At 38.5% G+C, this 17,580-nt stretch overlaps 1 protein-coding gene across 4 annotated transcripts in view; it reads right to left on the reverse strand.

The window, feature by feature from the left end:
- The window catches only part of IQCG (IQ motif containing G), a 47,168-nt gene that overhangs the window by 28,584 nt on the left and 1,004 nt on the right, over nt 1-17,580 (reverse strand). For all 4 annotated transcript variants that reach the window (XM_055315921.1, XM_055315917.1, XM_055315918.1 and 1 more), the window contains 4 exons: nt 14,465-14,533; nt 12,860-13,127; nt 7,911-8,125; nt 4,064-4,192 (listed from right to left, as the gene is read on the reverse strand). In XM_055315921.1, the coding sequence (XP_055171896.1) occupies nt 4,064-4,192; nt 7,911-8,125; nt 12,860-13,127; nt 14,465-14,472 (620 nt within the window). In that variant the 5' untranslated portion in view covers nt 14,473-14,533. The remainder of the gene's footprint in view (nt 1-4,063; nt 4,193-7,910; nt 8,126-12,859; nt 13,128-14,464; nt 14,534-17,580) is intronic.

Consider the following 17,580-nt stretch of genomic DNA (forward strand, 5'->3'; position numbering starts at 1 on the left):
CACTCTTGATCTCGAGGTTGTGAGTTTGAGCCCCATGTTAGGTATAGAGATTACTTAAAAAAAAAAAGTGAAAATGGTTCTTAAATTCTTAACCAAACGGAATTTAAACAGAAGATTTTTACGTTATTAATTCTTATTCAGGGACATATATGCACACATGTCCCGAGTAGAATGCATAAGCATGTCTTTCGTACTCTCTGCTCCTAGAAGAAGGAAAAATCATTCCATGGCAGGCCCTATGTGGGGCTTTCCCCAAGACTCACCATTATTTTTATCCTTTTTTTTTTTTACATACTGGTATTTTTCTTATTATTTTGTATGATTTTACTATTAGTGAAGACAATTATCACTGAGAGAAGCTTCATTTAAAACTAAATAGATGAGCTGAGAGGCATGGAGAGTGAGTACTAATGAGTATAGGCTTTCTTTTTTGGAATGAGAATGTTCTGGAATTAGATAGTGGTGATGGTTGCACAACTGTGAATAAAACCACCAAATTGTACACTTTAAGAGGATGAATGTTATGGTATTGACAGACTCCTTGACGAAACTAATCAGGCTTCTCTGAGCCTTCCTCTCTAGTAGGCCTTGACCTTGGCTCCTCTCCTTGCCTTCAGCCTGCATCACCAAGTGCAGCAAGATTTCTGCTAAGTTAGTTTAAAGAAAATCCCCCACCCTTGACATCTGATCACCCTGGATATCTGATCAAATTCCTCATCCCCAACCCTTGATGTCTATGCCTTTGGTGTGCTTTCAGCAAGAATCCTGTTTAGTTTACCAAGAATCCCCTACTCTTTATATCTCTTAGTGATTTTCCATCCATTGACACCCTCACTGTTCTCACTGGTAGAAACCCTCAGCTGCCTTTACTGTATTCAGAGTTGAGCCTAATCTCTCTCCCTATTACAGTAGTCCTGAATAAAGCCTTCCTCACCCTTTTAATAGGTCTGAATAATGTCTTTAACAAGATATAAATTCTATCTCACTGGAGCTCTCATTCAAGGAACTAAATAGAAAATCTTTTCTCTCTTTTATCTATCATTAAATGTGATTTAAAAAGCGTCAATCACAATTTGTTACTGATTTGCCCAAATCTATATATAATTTTCTAACTTAAATAGATCTAAATTGATGCCTATCTAATTGGAAGAAAAACTAAAAGAAGAGATTATCATACATAATCACTATGTAATCATATGGAAAATCAATCACTAGCAAACTGTCTACATTGAGATTATCTTCTCCCTTCCAAATAGTAGTACATATTTTTCTTTTTTCTTTTTCTTACTTGATTAGCTTTTTTTGAAATTACTAAGTAACAAGTGCATATTGTAATATTTCAAAACTGAATAGGAATTATTTCAAAACTGAATAGGAATCCCGTCCAATTCCCTTCTGTGAAGTAAGCAATGTTAAATCTTTTGATGTATATCCTCCCACATCTTTCTCTATGCTCTTATATATATGGATGAGATTTTTTTTAAATCATATTGCAGAGGCACCTGAGTGATTCAGTTGGGTAAGTGTCTGACTCTTGATCTCAGCTCAGGTGTTGATCCCAGGGTCATGAGTCAAGCCCAATGTTGGGCTCCACACTAGGCATGAAGCCTACTTAAAAAAAAAAAAAAAAAAAAAAAGATAAAAATTCATATTATACACATAATACTGTAGCTTTTTCCATTTATCTGCATATGAAGAAAATTCCTCTGATCAATCATAGAGCTCTCATTTATTCAAATCAAGAGTTGGATGCTCGACTGACTGACCTACTCAGGTGCGCCTCTAATTTATTCTTTTTAACAGTTGCATGTTTCTTATTTCCTAAAATTAACAACTATTCAAGAATTCCTTTATTAAAGGACATTTATACAATTTCTAGATTTTTACCGTTATGCTACAATGAATATTTTGTATATATATAATATGAGCTAATTTTTTCCTATATTTTCAAAGTAGAAATGCTGGGTCAAAGAGTATATGTATTTTATTTAGTTTTTTGGTTAATAAGTTTATTTACAAGAGGCATCTGGGTGGCTCAGTCAGTTGAGCATCTAACGCATGTTTTGGCTCAGGTCATGATCTCAGGGTCATGGGATCGAGCCCCGCGACAGGCTCCATGCTCAGCATGGAGTCTGCTTCTCCCTCTCTCTGCTCCTCCCCCTCCTCACTCTCTCTCAAATAAATAAATAAAATCTTTGAGAATATAAGTTTATTTTCTCTCTTAGTAAGGTGAAGACTTAGAAAATACTGAAGATTTTAAAAACAGCCATATTATTAACACACTGGTATATTCCCTTTCAGTTTTCATTTTCTTTTCTTTTTTTTAAAGATTTTATTTATTTATTCATGAGAGAGAGAGAGAAAGAGAGAGAGGCAGAGACACAGGCAGAGGGAGAAGCAGGCTCCATGCTGGGAGCTCGAGGTGGGACTCGATCCCGGGACTCCAGGACCACACCCTGAGCTGAAGGCAGTGCTAAACGGCTGAGCCACCCAGGGATCCCCTAGTTTTCATTTTCTATTCATGTTCTTTTTTTTTTTTTCAGTTTTATTATGTAGATGGGATAATACTTTATTATTTCCAGCCTTTCTTTTTCAACTTAAAATTGTGACATAAATACTTCCCCCGTTATTATAACTTTGTAAACAATACTTTAAATCTTTTTTTTTTAAGATTTTTAAAATTTCTTTATTCATTAGAGACAGAGAGAGAGAGAGAGAGAGAGGCAGAGACACAGGCAGAGGGAAAAGCAGACTCCATGCAGGGAGCCTGACGTGGGATTCGATCCCGGGTCTCCAGGATCAGGCCCTGGGCTGAAGGCAGTGCTAAACCGCTGAGCCACCGGGGCTGCCCGCAAATGACATTTCTGATAAAGGGTTGGTACCCAAAATATACAAAAAACTTATAAAACTCAACACCCCTAAAAATAATCCAGTTAAAAAATAGGCAGAAGACATGAATAGAGATTTCTCCAGAGAAGACACCCAGATGGCTACTAGACACATGAAAAGATGTTCATCAGAACTTATTTATCATTAGGGAAATACACATCAAAACTATAATGAGATATCACTTCACACCTGTCAGAATGGCTAAAATCAACAATACAAGAAACAACAGGTGTTGGGTGAAGATGTGGAGAAAAACAGAACCCTTTGCACTCTTTGTGGGAATGCAAACTGATAGAGCCACTGTGGAAAACAGTATGGAGTTTCTTTAAAAAGTTAAAAATGGAACTACCCTACAATCCAGTAATCACACTACTAGGTTTTCACCCAAAGAATACAAAAACACTAATTCAGAGGGATACGTGCATCTCTACGTTTGTAGCAGCATCATTTACAGTAGCCAAGTATGGAAGCAGCCCAAGTGTCCATTGATTAAAAAATGGATAAAGAATATGTGGTATAAGGGCACCTGGGTGGCTCAGTTGATTAAGAATATGTGGTATGTCTACAATGAAATATTATTTGGCCATAAACAAGATGAAATCTTGTCATTTGCAACAACATGGATGGAACTAGAGAGTGTAATGCTAAGCAAAATAAGTCAGTCAGAGAAAGACAAACACCATATGATTTCATTCATATGTGGAATTTAAGGAAAAAACAAACAAACAAGCAAAGGAAAAAAAGAGGAAAACAAACTAAGAAACAGACTCTTAACTATAGAGAACAAAGTGATGGTTGCCAGAGGAGGGGGATATGGGTTAAACAGATGATGTAGATTAAGGAGTACAATTATCATGATAAGCATGAGTATTGCATGGAAGTGGTGAATCACTATATTGTACACCTGAAAATAATACTACTAAATAATGTTAACTAACTGGAATTCACATTTAAAAAAAAAAACAAAGATTACTATACAATAGGAAGAATACTTTTGACATATTATAGACACACACAACTAAAGCCCAGAAATCTGAATTAGCACCTAAATTTCTGAGGTCTATTTACCTTCCCTGGAAATGACAAATTTGATTTGCTTTAGAAATCAAGGACTTCTAGGAAAGGCTAATAGCATTTTAAAATACAACACAGCAAATAAACATATTACTCGGACCTGGCAATGATATCATAGAAATGCATTTTGTTTTCTCTCTCCTTGCCCAGAGCTTCCAGCAGACTGGTGAAAGTGCCTGACTCTTCTAACTCATGCATGGTCTTTGTAATTATATCACTGAAAAATTGCCTGTAAGGAGACACAAAAGGATGAGTTAATAAAGTATATTTACAAAGGGCTACAGAAGTCACACAGGTTAAGACCCAGGATAAAAAGCATGACTAGCTGGAATTATTCCTGGAATGTAAGAATAGTTTAGCATTAGAAAATCTATTAATAGACTTCATCACATAAACAAAAGCAAAAGGAGGGACGACTGGGTGGTTCAGTGGTTGAGCATCTGCCGTCTACTTTGGCTTAGGGCATGATCCTGGAGTTCCAGGATCCAGTCCCACATTGGGCCCCCTGTGTGGAGTCTGCTTCTCCCTCTGCCTGTGTCTCTGCCTCTTTCTCTCTCTGTGTGTCTCTCATGATTTTTTTTTAAAGTTACTAGGATTATTTTTTTTAATTTTTATTTATTTATGATAGTCACACAGAGAGAGAGAGAGAGAGGCAGAGACACAGGCAGAGGGAGAAGCAGGCTCCATGCACCGGGAGCCCGACGTGGGATTCGATTCCGGGTCTCCAGGATCGCGCCCTGGGCCAAAGGCAGGCGCCAAACCGCTGCGCCACCCAGGGATCCCCCTGTATCTCTCATGAATAAGTAAAATCTTTTAAAACAAAATGAAAACAAAAGCAAAAGGAGAAAAACCATATGGCCATCGCAATAGATGCAAAAAAGGTATTTGGCAAAATTCAGTACCCACTCATTTGAAAATAAACAACAAAAACTCTTAGCAAATTAGAAATAAAAGAGGACTCCCTTAACCAGACAAAGTTTACATGCCAAGGAGTAACAAACATTGAATGTACAGTATGATATTATGTATATAATATTTAAAACCATATAAAACTGTATATATTATTTAAATAAAACACATAGATACCTAATAAAAGTATCATAATATGTAAGAATAATAAACAGCAAATTCATTAGAGAGTTTGTCTTTGGGGGAAGAGTGAGGAAGCTAGCTAGCATCAGAGGCTCCAGTTGTATCTTAAGTATTTTATTGAAAAAACAAAAACAAAAACAAAAAACCAAAACCAAAAAAACCTCTAAAGCAATCATGGTAAAATGTTAAGATTTGGTGGTTATACACATAAGTATTCATTATTTCATTCTTAATATTTTTTCTGTATTTTAAAAAATATTTCATAATTTTACAAAAGTTAAATTATTTAAAACTTTTTATTTATTTATTTATGATAGTCACACAGAGAGAGAGAGGTGCAGAGATATAGGCAGAGGGAGAAGCAGGCTCCATGCACCAGGAGCCCGATGTGGGACTCGATCCCGGGTCTCCAGTATCGCGCCCTGGGCCAAAGGCAGGCGCCAAACCGCTGCACCACCCAGGGATCCCTATTTAAAACATTTTTAAAAGAGCTAATAAAACACATTTTAGAGATGAGTAAACCCAGGTTCAGGAAGGTTAAATGACTTGCCCAAGGCCACATAACTAATTTGAGAAAGAGGTAGTCTCAGGTTTCCTGACTCCTAGTCCATTGCTTTTTATAATATTCTCATAGGTAGGGAATTTTAAAAACAGCTATTTAATGTTTTCATATCAGGTCAGCAAGAATTACATTCACTGTTTTATATAACACTTTTTTTTTAGAGATTTATTTATTTATTCATAGAGACAGAGAGAGAGAGGCACAGAGACACACGCAGGGAGCCTGACGTGGGACTGGATCCAGGGTCTCCAGGATCATGCCCCGGGCTGCAGGCGGCGCTAAACCGCTGTGCCACCGGGGCTGTCCATATAACAGTTTGTTGACAATAGTTCAAACAGAAAGATTCAATAACTATACTAAGAAAAAAGTTAAGTACACCAAAGTAAAAAAAAAAAAAAAGGAAAAAGAAAAAAAGAAAAGATATGAGCTGGGTGCCTGGGCGGTTCAATCAATTAAGCATCTGCCTTCAGCTCAAGTCATGATCCCAGGATCCTGGGATCAAGCCGGGCATCAGGCTCCCTGATCAGTGGGGAGCCTGCTTCTCCCTCTCCCTCTACTGTTCCCCCTGCTTTGTGCTCTCTCGCTCTCTCTCAAATAAATAAAATCTTTTTTTTATTTTTTTTTATTTTTTTTATTTATTTATGACAGTCACAGAGAGAGAAGGAGAGAGAGGCAGAGACATAGGCAGATGGAGAAGCAGGCTCCATGCACCGGGAGCCCGATGTGGGATTCGATCCCGGGTCTCCAGGATCGCGCCCTGGGCCAAAGGCAGGCGCCAAACCGCTGCGCCACCGAGGGATCCCTAAAATCTTTTTTTTAAAAGATTTATTTATTTATTCATTTAGAGAGAGTGCGAAGAGAGAGGCAGAGACACAGGCAGAGGGAGAAGCAGGCTCCCTGCAGGGAGCCCGATATGGGACTCGATTCTGGGTCTCCAGGATCACACCCCGGGGTTCAGGCGGCGCTAAACCGCTGCACCACCGGGGCTGCCCTCAAATAAATAAAATCTTAAAAAAAAAAAGATATGAGCCATCCCACAGAGAATGAAAAGGACATTAACTAGATTGGTTGTTTTTAAGCAGGACACCTTTCTGTCATGTATGCAAATCTGAGCCAAACTGATTACACAAGAAACATTACCCCTCTGATGCAGAGGTTGGCAAACTTTTCCTATAAAGGGGGAAATGGTAAATATTTTCAGCTTTGTGGGCCATAAATTCTCTGTTGCAACCATTCGGCTCTGTTGCTATAGCATGAAAGCAGCAAGAGACAATAAACAAACAGGCAATGCTGTATTCTAATAAAATTTCTTTTTTTTTTAAGATTTTATTTATTTATTCATGAGAGACACAGGGAGAGAGAGAGAGAGAGAGAGACAGAGAGAGAGAGAGGCAGAGACACAGGCAGAGGGAGAAGCAGGCTCCATGCAGGGAGCCCGATGTGGGACTCAACCCCAGACCCCAGGATCACCCCCTGGGCCGAAGGCAGACGCTCAACCGTTGAGCCACCCAGGTGTCCCTAAAATTTATTTTTAAAACCAGACTACAGGTTGGATTTGGCTAGTAGCCCTGGGTAATTGCTATAAACATTCATTTACCAACAATCTTTATCAGAATACTACATCCTCTTTTAAACTTAAGAGGCTTCCTTGTTAGCAAGCCTGACAAAAAAATGAATAATGAGACAATGGAAACTGAGAATGCCTTTAAGAAATTCTCAGGATTAAAATTCAGTTTAAAAGCTGGCTCCTTGGATGGGTCTGTCGTCTTCCTCTTGGATGAAAGCATCATAATAGCTACCATCTGTGCCAGGCACTTGGCTGCAGGCTAATTTCTAATCCTCACACTAGCATTAGAAAAGTTGCAAAGTTGCTATAATTATTTTCACTTTTAAAAACTGGAAACAGGGGGATCCCTGGGTGGCGCAGCGGTTTGGTGCCTGCCTTTGGCCGAATCCCACATCGGGCTCCCGGTGCATGGAGCCTGCTTCTCCCTCTGCCTATGTCTCTGCCTCTCTCTCTTTCTCTCTCTGTGACTATCATAAATAAATAAAAATAAAAATAAAATAAAAACTGGAAACAAAGGCTCAACAACCCGCCCTTTATCATGTAACCACCATACTTTCAAATTGTACACACTTCCTCTAGGGAGTCTTTAGCTAATCCTATTATCAGCAGTACATGTGTATCTAATGACCAATCTACAAGAGAGGACAGCAGCCAGCCACCCTTGCACCCGTTTTTCATCTATGATAAATATATTATTACATTTCCAAATATGCTCTCCTTCTTTACCTATCAATCTGAATTTTCTTCAGTATCTCCGTAGACATTATGGTTTGTCTTGTAAGTTTTTTGAAGACAAGATCTTGCAATTTGTTACATTCATCGGTAAATTGGCTTCCTTTTTTGATTTCTGGCAACTTGCTTTCTTCTTTAGGTAAGAATGGACTGGACAATCTTGAGGTTCTTGGGGCCTCTGCAAGTTTTTCTAAGCTCTTGTTTTTCTTCTATAAACAAGAAATGATGTCTTATGTAAGACAGATTTTAAAAGAGTAAAGAAACAATGTTATATCAGGGCTTCTGCCACTTGTACTTGACACACAAGAAAATTACTCTTTCCTTCAGCCACACAAATCACGTCCAGCTATTATGTGCTTTCCTGCCTTTAGACAACATTCCTTTTGTCTCTTTCCTCAACTTACCACCTGGCAAACATTAAGACCATGATCAAAGATAAAGTTCTTTGTGAAATCTATTAGCAGATATTTACCATATTGTAATTATTTGTATAAGTGTCTCCAGGAGATTGTAAATTCTATGAGGGAAGGGACAGGGTCTTAGAGATCTTGGTTCACCTCAAATTCTTTTTGGAACAAGACTGCAAAATAAATGTGGCCATCTTTACAGTCTCATTGCTTAGAACAATGCCTAGGGCATAGAAGACTTATGTGTTCATTGAACAAATGAATATGAAATATAAAGAATGAAAGAAAATCATAGCACAGAGCCTAAGTTGGTAAAATTAGTGGCGTGGTATAGATTTCGAAGGTCATGTAGGGAAAAGCCAAAGTAATTCATTTTTCAGACCCAAACTGGAACACTTGAGGGGTAGGCATCAACTACAGGAAAAACATATGTCTCTTAAATTAACAATTCCTATTTAATCTGTTGCTAAAAGCTTTAGCTATTGAGAGGCCATATAGCATAGAGATTAGGCCTGTGGACTCTGAAACCAAACTTCCTCATTTGAATCCTAGCCTTACTTCTTACCAAACCATACTGACTTAGCTGTTTAATATCTCTATGCCTCCATTTTCCCATTGGTAAAATAGGGATAATAGTAACTGCCCTCATAGAATTATGAGGATTAAATACATTAATATACATAAAGCATTTAGAACAGTACATAGAACTATGTAAGTTCTGCACTTGTTATAATTACTTAAATTCTGGTACTGATCATATGCACAGAGGAAAAGTTTATCCAAGGTTTTATGTATCAATATGCAGATAAACTTTTCCTCTGTGCATATGATCAGTACCAGCCTAGAAATGTTAAAAAACTTCAACTAGCCTAGAAATGTTAAAAAACGGTCTATGAATGATTAATAAACACAGACTTAACTGCATTTTTCTTTACATCAACAATAAGCAAAGATTCAGATCTGAGGAAAACATTTGTAGGGAAGAACAAAACAAAATGCTGTCTTAAAAAATAATTAAATTTTAAGATGATCCTTTAAAATTAATTTGGCTACAAAGAGGACAGAAAAGTAGCATTTCAACAATTACACTGAAACTTACCTGGACATAAGGAAAACCTCAAGAATGGTTATTATTTCAGATTTTTCCTTAGGTAGGAGAGGGGAAAGTGCAAGGCCTAGGAAGCTCTATTTCCCTATTTTTCCTCTACCTCTATGCTTGGGCATCTGGAAAAGGAGGCAAATGTGTCAAGCAGCCTGATTTACTAATTACTGCAAATAAACGTGAATTTTTTAAAGAGTAAACTTAAAGGAACTAGCTAAGTGTTTTAGTCCATTCATTAAAAAAATATTTTTATATAACACACACTATGTACAAGGTACAAGGTACAAGGTAGGGTATTAAATCTTAAGGGAAAAGGTAAGAGAAACAGTATTCCTGCAGGGGAACTCTCCCCAAATTTTGGTCCAATTACTCCCACTTCTAGTAGAGTCTGGTACATTAGTATATTTTTCATCATTCTATTCCATAATCTTACCAATGAAAATCTATTTGGAGATGTCCTTAGCTATAAAAATAGCCATTAAAAAAAATAGCCATTAAAGAGGGATAATATCTACTAAACTTTCATCCCAAAATTGTTCTAAGGCTAAACAATATGAAGTCTTTGGAGAAAGAAAATATCCACATACATACTAAATACTTAAAATAAATTTCCTATGCCCTTTTTGCAGCAATGGCATTGTAAAATTCATTAAGTTAGAACAACTAGTATTATGAAGTAAAAAAGAAATTATTTAATGATATTTGCAATTTTGTAAAGTTGTGGAACTAATAACGTATTGAGAGAAGGGCTTTTAAGCTTCTATTAATGGGGATAAGAGTAGAATTGGGGGGTTAAAAAAAGTTAAGAGTGTAAGCCTTTGTTATATGCACTACTATGAAATCATAAGCAGGGCCTCTGTTAAGTCAGAAAATTTTGTGGGTGAAGATTTCTATCATAAAGCAGAATAAAGGGCAGCCCGGGTGGCTCAGTGGTTTAGCACCTGCCTTTAGCCCAGGGCATGATCCTGGAGACCCGGGATTGAGTGCCACGTCTGGCTCCCTGCACGGAGCCTGGTTCTCCCTCTGCCTGTGTCTCTGCCTCTCTCTCTGTGTCTCTCAGGAATAAATAAATGAAATCTTTAAAAAAAAAATAGCACAAAAGTTTTGTTCTTTAATTTACTGAAGTGGTGACCACCGCTGAATTGTTTATAAATTAGGGTTTTCGGGATGCTTGGGTGGCTCAGTGGTTGAGTGTCTGGCTTTGGCTAAGGGCATGAACCTGGGGTCCTGGGATCGAGTTCTGCATCAGGCTCCCCTTGAGAAGCCTGCTTCTCTCTCTGTCTATGTCTCTGCCTCTCTCTGTGTCTCTCATTAATAAATAAAACATAATCTTTATAAATAAATTAATTAACAAATTAATTTGGGTTTTCCATCTCTCTTGTGTTTCTATGAAGGTAAATTACCCTTTTCAGCCTGACACAGTATCACTGATAAGTATCACAAGACTTTATCTTGTTAACTAAATACTTTTTTTTTTTTTTAAAGATTTCATTTATTAATTCATGAGAGAGACACACACACAGAGGCAAAGACACACACAGGCAGAGGGAGAAGCAGGCTCCATGCAGGAAGCCTGATGCGGGACTCGATCCCAGGTCTCCAGGATCATGCCCTGGACTGAAGGTGGCACTAAACCGCTGAGCCACCCAGGCTGCCCTTAAATATCTTTTTTATTCTTACTGAATGAGATGAATAAATAAGAAGGAAACCCTAGACTATTCTTTACTATTTATTAACAAGATTAACATATGAATTACTTTTATTTTAAATTCATGGAAAAGCTTAGTTCTTGGGTTTCCAATCTCTTTGCCTTTCATAAATTGATAAAAAAATTAACTAGTTACAAAATTCTTGATAATACCCATTAATGTTGTTTTAAAACTACCCCCCAAACCCATATAATGTTAGCACTGGAAGGGATGATATGGATCACTTGGTTAAAACTCTATTACACTTTAGGAGCCCTTGGCTTGCACAGTCAGTGGAGCATGTGACCCTTGATCTTGGAATTGTGAGTTAGAGTCCCATGTTGGGTATGGAAAATAAAATCTTGAAAAAAAAAATCTTGAAAAAACCCCCACACATAAAAAGCTCCATCACATTTTACAAACGAGAACATGAAGACCAAGAAACTGAAACAAACTGTTCATGGTACACAACTAAACCACAAAGATCTCCTGACTCCAAATCCAGTGTTCTATCAGAATTTTGTGCAACTTTTATTTGTACTTATAAGTTCTTTCCTGAGGCGCTTGGGTGGCTCAGCTGGTGAAGCATCTGACTCTTCAACTCAGTCTTTTTTTTTTTAAGATTTATCTATTCATGAAAGACACAGAGAGAGACAGAGAGGCAGAGGGAGAAGCAGGCTCCATGCAGGGAGCTTGACATGGGGCCTGATCTCCGGTCTCCAGGATCACGCCCTGGGCCAAAGGCAGACGCCAAACCACTGAGACGCCCAGGGCTTTCCCTCAACTCAGTCTTGATCTCAGGGTTGTGAGATCGTTCCCCACATCAAGGTCTATGATGGGCGTGGAGCCTGCTTAAGATGCTTTCTCTCTCCCTCTGCCTCTCACCTCCTCCTCTCTGCTTGCTCTCACTCTCCCTCGAAAAATGGTAAGTTCTTTTCATTTTATATCTATAATATAAGTTATTAAAATTTACAAGAGCTTGGGGTGCCTGGGTGGCTCAGTCAGTTGAGGGGCTGACTTGGTTTCAGCTCAAGTCATGATCTCAGGGTCCTGGGATCAAGCATAAGTCGGGCTCTGTGCTCAGCATCGAGTCTGCTTGAGGATTCTCGGTTTCCCTCTTCCTCTGCCCCTCTCACAGCTCACATGCTCTCCCGCTCTAAAATAAATAAATAAATCTTTTTAAAAATTTACAAGAACTTAAGAATTTATAAAGATCTTGCTCAGTACCAAGTTGAATTTTTTGATAACTCGATAGCACTTTGAGGAGTCCCCTGGGAATGTAATGGCTGACATAATGACGTGGCTGGATGTTCACAAAGGCAGGGTGCAATGTATTCAACAATATAACAAAGTTATTTTAGAAGAAACGTTGAGAAGGTCCAACTAAATTTCCTCCCCTGAGGAATGAGTTTGCTTTCAGCAGCTAAGAAATACAAGATAGGTGGGGCAAGTCAGTAATTTGGCTACTCTCAGTGCATATACTGTATTTAGCCTGATTTACTATAGGCCTTTTTGAATAATGCCAACATGTTGGAAGAAAAGGATATTCTGGTTGTCAATGTATCTTGAGCTATGGTTATTTCATTCCATCAATTCAGAGTATGTATCTCAAGTAACTATTATAGCCCTTTTTATCTGAGTTAAAGATGCTATTTCCCATGTTAAATTTGATGGCATAAGTACTGTAAATGATAGAGAAATAAAGAGGAAAGAAAGCAAGAACTAGATAATGACGAGTGTATATACCATGATGACACTTTGTTTTCTTTCATACTGAACTGGCATGATATAGTTTAGAATAGAGAGCTGGTCTGCAGTATCTTCCAGAACTGCAGAGATCCTCAGCACATCTAGAATGGAGAGTGGCTCTACGATTTCCCGGAGGACTTCTTTTTCTGGTTCTTCAGCTGTTTCTTTTTCTTCTTCTACAGCACTGGGTGGCTCGCCTGTCACTGACACTGTCACCTCAGAATGCCAGATGTTCGCTGGAAGATTTGAGGCTTCTAACTGGCCTCTAAAGAAAAAAGAAAAAATTAAGTCAGCCACCAAATGTTTAAAAATTGTTTCAACTAAAAAGCACAGGCATCATACAGATGGGCTCCTGTGAAGTCCACATTGTCATATAACCAAGATAACGAACAAAAGAAGGAGTTTACATGTGGTTCTGCTAAATATCTTCCTGTGACATTCTGACCAAAGGCAAAGCCACTCCCTGCAGGGAGCCTGATGTGAGACTCCATCCGAAAACTCCAGGATCACGCCCTGAGCTTAAAGCAGGTGCTCAACGGCTGCGCCACCCAGGCGTCCCTCCACTTACTGTTTATTAACTCTGTGTTAACCATACTATTTGGCCATCCTTAGCCAATTTGAATTTGAGCCCAAATTAACTTTTTTTTTTCTAGCAACATCTTTAAATGCTAATCAAAAGTGTCTCATGATTAATGAAAAACAGAATGTGGCAGGAGCACCTGGCTGGCTCAGTCAGTGTAGCATGTGACTCTTAACCCTGGGGTTGTGAGTTTGAGCCCCATGTCCGGCACAGAGTTTACTTAAAAAAAATAAAGACATCGACACCTGGATGGCTCAGCGTTGTGCATTTGCCTTCTGCTCAGGGTGTGATCCGGGAGTCCTGGGATCCAGTCAGTCCCGCATTAGGCTCCCCGCAGGGAGCCTGCTTCTCCCTCTGCCTGTGTCTCTGCCTCTCTGTGTGTGTTTCATGAGTAAATAAAATCTTTACAAACAAACAAACAAAAACAGTATGTAGTAGTCAATCTCCAAAGTGGATCCATATGATTCTCACCTTCTTGTAACCATACCCTTGTAGTCTCCCCCACATTAATAGGACTAACTACCCTATGTAACCAGGAAGATACTGTGGGTTCCACCGTTAGGTGATAAAAGACATTGCAGCTTCTCCCTTACTCTCCTTCTCATATCTCCCACTCTGTAAAAAGCCAGCTGCTTTGTCATGAGGACACTTAAGCAGCTCTTTGGGGAAGTTTTTGAGGGTGTGGAACTAATGCCTCTTGCCAACAGCCAGTATCAACTCCCCAGCTTTGTAAATGAGCTATGTTGGAAGTGGATCTTCCAGCCCCAAATTTTCAGATGATTGAAGCCCTGGCCAACTTCAACCTTATGACAGACCCCAAGCCAGAACCATCCAGCAAAGCTGTTCCCAAATTGTTGACCCACAGAAACCATGTGAAATAATAAAAGTTGACATTTTAAGTTACTAAGCTTTGGAGTACTTTGTTCACAGCAATAGATAAATAAATTTAACATAAGGCACAATTCAAATAATAGATAAGTAAACAAATACGTATACAAAATACATTGGAATTTTGAACATACTCTTCCATTCTTCTTAAATTAGTTGTAACTTCAATGGTACATTTGCAATTTCACAAAAAATGCAGTCACCTAAAATGAGAAGAAAACACAGATTAGTTTAAGAGAGCGTTGAATGACACTTAAATTATTTCCATACCCTTTCAAAAGAGCTTCAGCTTATCCTTTCTTTTTGCTTATTAGAGCAGTCCCAGAGATGGAAGAAACTCTGGCATCATGTGATGCAGGACTATTAGGTAGTCAGCTTAATTATTGACAAATACAATTATTGATAAATGCATCTTTGAGTCTCATGGTAAATTAATATACAACATGGGTTTCATATTTTTATTAAATTCTGATTTTTAACTGGCAATATCTATGTAATAGATTTACTTTTCCGTTATTCTGATTCTAAAATATTTAATTTGAGCATTCCATTTCACTGGTCTGCCAGACAGCAAAATTAATTGCACCTGGACTTAAAAGAACACTTGAGACTGTATTTAGAAAGACTGTATTTCTTTTCTTTTCTTTTCTTTTTTTTTGAAAGGCTCTATTTCTCCTGAAAATCAGTGCGCTGTTACTACCAAGATGTTACCCCTCCATAAGCCAAAATTCTTTCTGCTTAAAAAAGCTTTATGATGACAATGCCATATGAAGAATTTTACTCTAGGCTAAATGAATAATAAATAGTTTCGTTTCCAGTATGGTTTTGTCCACAATAAGGTGATCCTAAGAAGGCTGATACAAACATGTCTCATACAACAGAAGTCTCTTATGTAAAAGTGAAAACATATAAACAGAATCTTTATGCAAACTGAAAAAAAAGATAAAAAAAATAAAAAAGATACTCCAAACTAGCCAAATTTTCTGGTACAACAGCAGTGTTAAGAGGAAATATCATGGTATAAAGATTTTTGGTCTTTTGATGTGTTATTGTTGTTTCTCTATTTTCCCAATTTTTAGGCTTGGGGCATAGGTAAATGTGCTTCATGCAGGTAAGACAGGGCTATGCTAACGCAGTATCCAGCATGTTCATGCTCTTCTGGTTTCCCATTTCTCAATGCTAGAAATCTAGAAGTATTCCTCCTTCATTGTGACCCTAGCATTTCCCAATCCAAACCATCACTAAGTCCTGTGGATTTTATCTTCTATTTCCATGTCCCCCAACACCATGCTGGACCTGACTGTTGTTTCTTGAACAACTGTAACAGCCCCCAAATTGGAGGTGATCTTTTTAAAATTGAAAATCTTTTTTTTTTTTTTAACAAAAAATTTGATCCTGTCTTTCCTTAGAATCCTTCCATGGTTTCCCATTGCCCTAGGACAAAAGCTAAAAATTCTAAACTTGGCCCATAAGGCCTGCATGGTCTGGCCTGCTCTGTTCCTCTTCAGATATCCACTTGGCACCGCCCTATTCTTGCTCTCATGGCTCCAGTCTCAATGGACTTCTTTCAATTCTTCTATGGAATCATGCCTCCTTCCAACTCAGGGTCTTTACACACATTATTCCTTCTATTTGGACCATTCTTCCCCTCACTCTTCATCTTGTAAAGTCCCACTGGTCCATCAGGTACCAGCCTAAATAAGTGGCATTTTGCTAGGTATCTGTCATTTCTAAATCTAATCTTCACCATTTCTTGTACCCCAAGAGACTGACCCATATGGGGCACATCAACAGGAGATTCCATAAATGTAGGAGAGTGAGATCAAGTGTTTATCTTCCCAGTTCCCTCCCTGCCAAATCATCATTGGTTGGGCTAAGTTTCTCTGTCAAAGGCCATGGCACCAGTCAGGCAATATTCTCTACGTTGCTCTTGCTTGGGGGCTTGGGTAACTATTTCTGCCCTACGTCCCTGGAGACTATGTCATCCCTTAGAATTTCACTCTTGCCTACAGTTTTGTACACAGATCCTTTATGAAATTCTGAACTCGGGATCCCTGGGTGGCGCAGCGGTTTAGCGCCTGCCTTTGGCCCAGGGCGCAATCCTGGAGACCCGGGATTGAATCCCACGTCGGGTTCCCGGTGCATGGAGCCTGCTTCTCCCTCTGCCTGTGTCTCTGCCTCTCTCTCTCTGTGTGTGTGTGTGACTGTCATAAATTAAAAAAAAAAAAAAATTAAAAAAAAAAGAAATTAAAAAAAAGAAATTCTGAACTCTATCATTGTTTCCATCCAGGGCAACATTGACTGATGCAATGACCTATATACACAGATTTTTATATACACTGTGCACACACAGACATATACTTAAGTATGCATACAGGCAAATAACTGAATTTACGTTTAACATGTGCCATATTCTGATACTTTTGATTCTATCACATATTTTGCCTAAAAAGTATTATAATTACAATCTACTACTGGGCCTACACCTGCAATTTGAAAAATGCCTTAAAGGACATTTCTGCGAGTGACACTTTCCCTCATTCATCAGGCTGGATCAGGATTCCTCTGGTCAATCACTGCACTTTTATTTTCCTACAGAGCTTTTAAGTGTCATGAAAGCAGGAACGTGATACTGATGCTCACTGTTATATCCTGTTTCAAGCACTGTGCTCAAGAAGTATTTGTAGAACAAATGAATGAACAAAGGAACGAAACTCCTTTAAGGTTTTATTCCTCTCAGGACTACTTAACATTTGGATTTCTAGCACATTTAATAGTGGGATTTTTAGTATATTTCTGGGACAGAGAAAACTGGATAGAGGGAGTGGGCCGTAAGGTACGTACACTCTATCCTGATGTATTTTTTTAAAGATAGATTTATTTATTTATTTATTTATTTATTTATTTTATGATAGATAGATAGATAGATAGATAGAGAGAGAGGCAGAGACACAAGAGGAGGGGGAAGCAGGCTCCATGCCGGGAGCCCGACGTGGGACTCGATCCTGGGACTCCAGGATTGCGCCCTGGGCCAAAGGCAGGCGCTAAACCGCTGAGCCACCCAGGGATTCCCCTATCCTGATGTATTTAAGAGAGGACCTTAAATATGATTTATAGAGATCTCATAAAGCTTTGGGGTCCTTTTCTCTCCCATTCCTTACTCATCAGCAAATCCTATCAGCGTTACATTTAAAATATACTCAGAAGTCCAGTACTTATCACCCCTGTCTGCAAGCCATGATCTTATCAT

The sequence above is a fragment of the Nyctereutes procyonoides genome, unplaced genomic scaffold (genome assembly GCF_905146905.1).
Source record: "Nyctereutes procyonoides isolate TBG_1078 unplaced genomic scaffold, NYPRO_anot_genome, whole genome shotgun sequence".
NCBI lineage: Eukaryota > Metazoa > Chordata > Mammalia > Carnivora > Canidae > Nyctereutes > Nyctereutes procyonoides.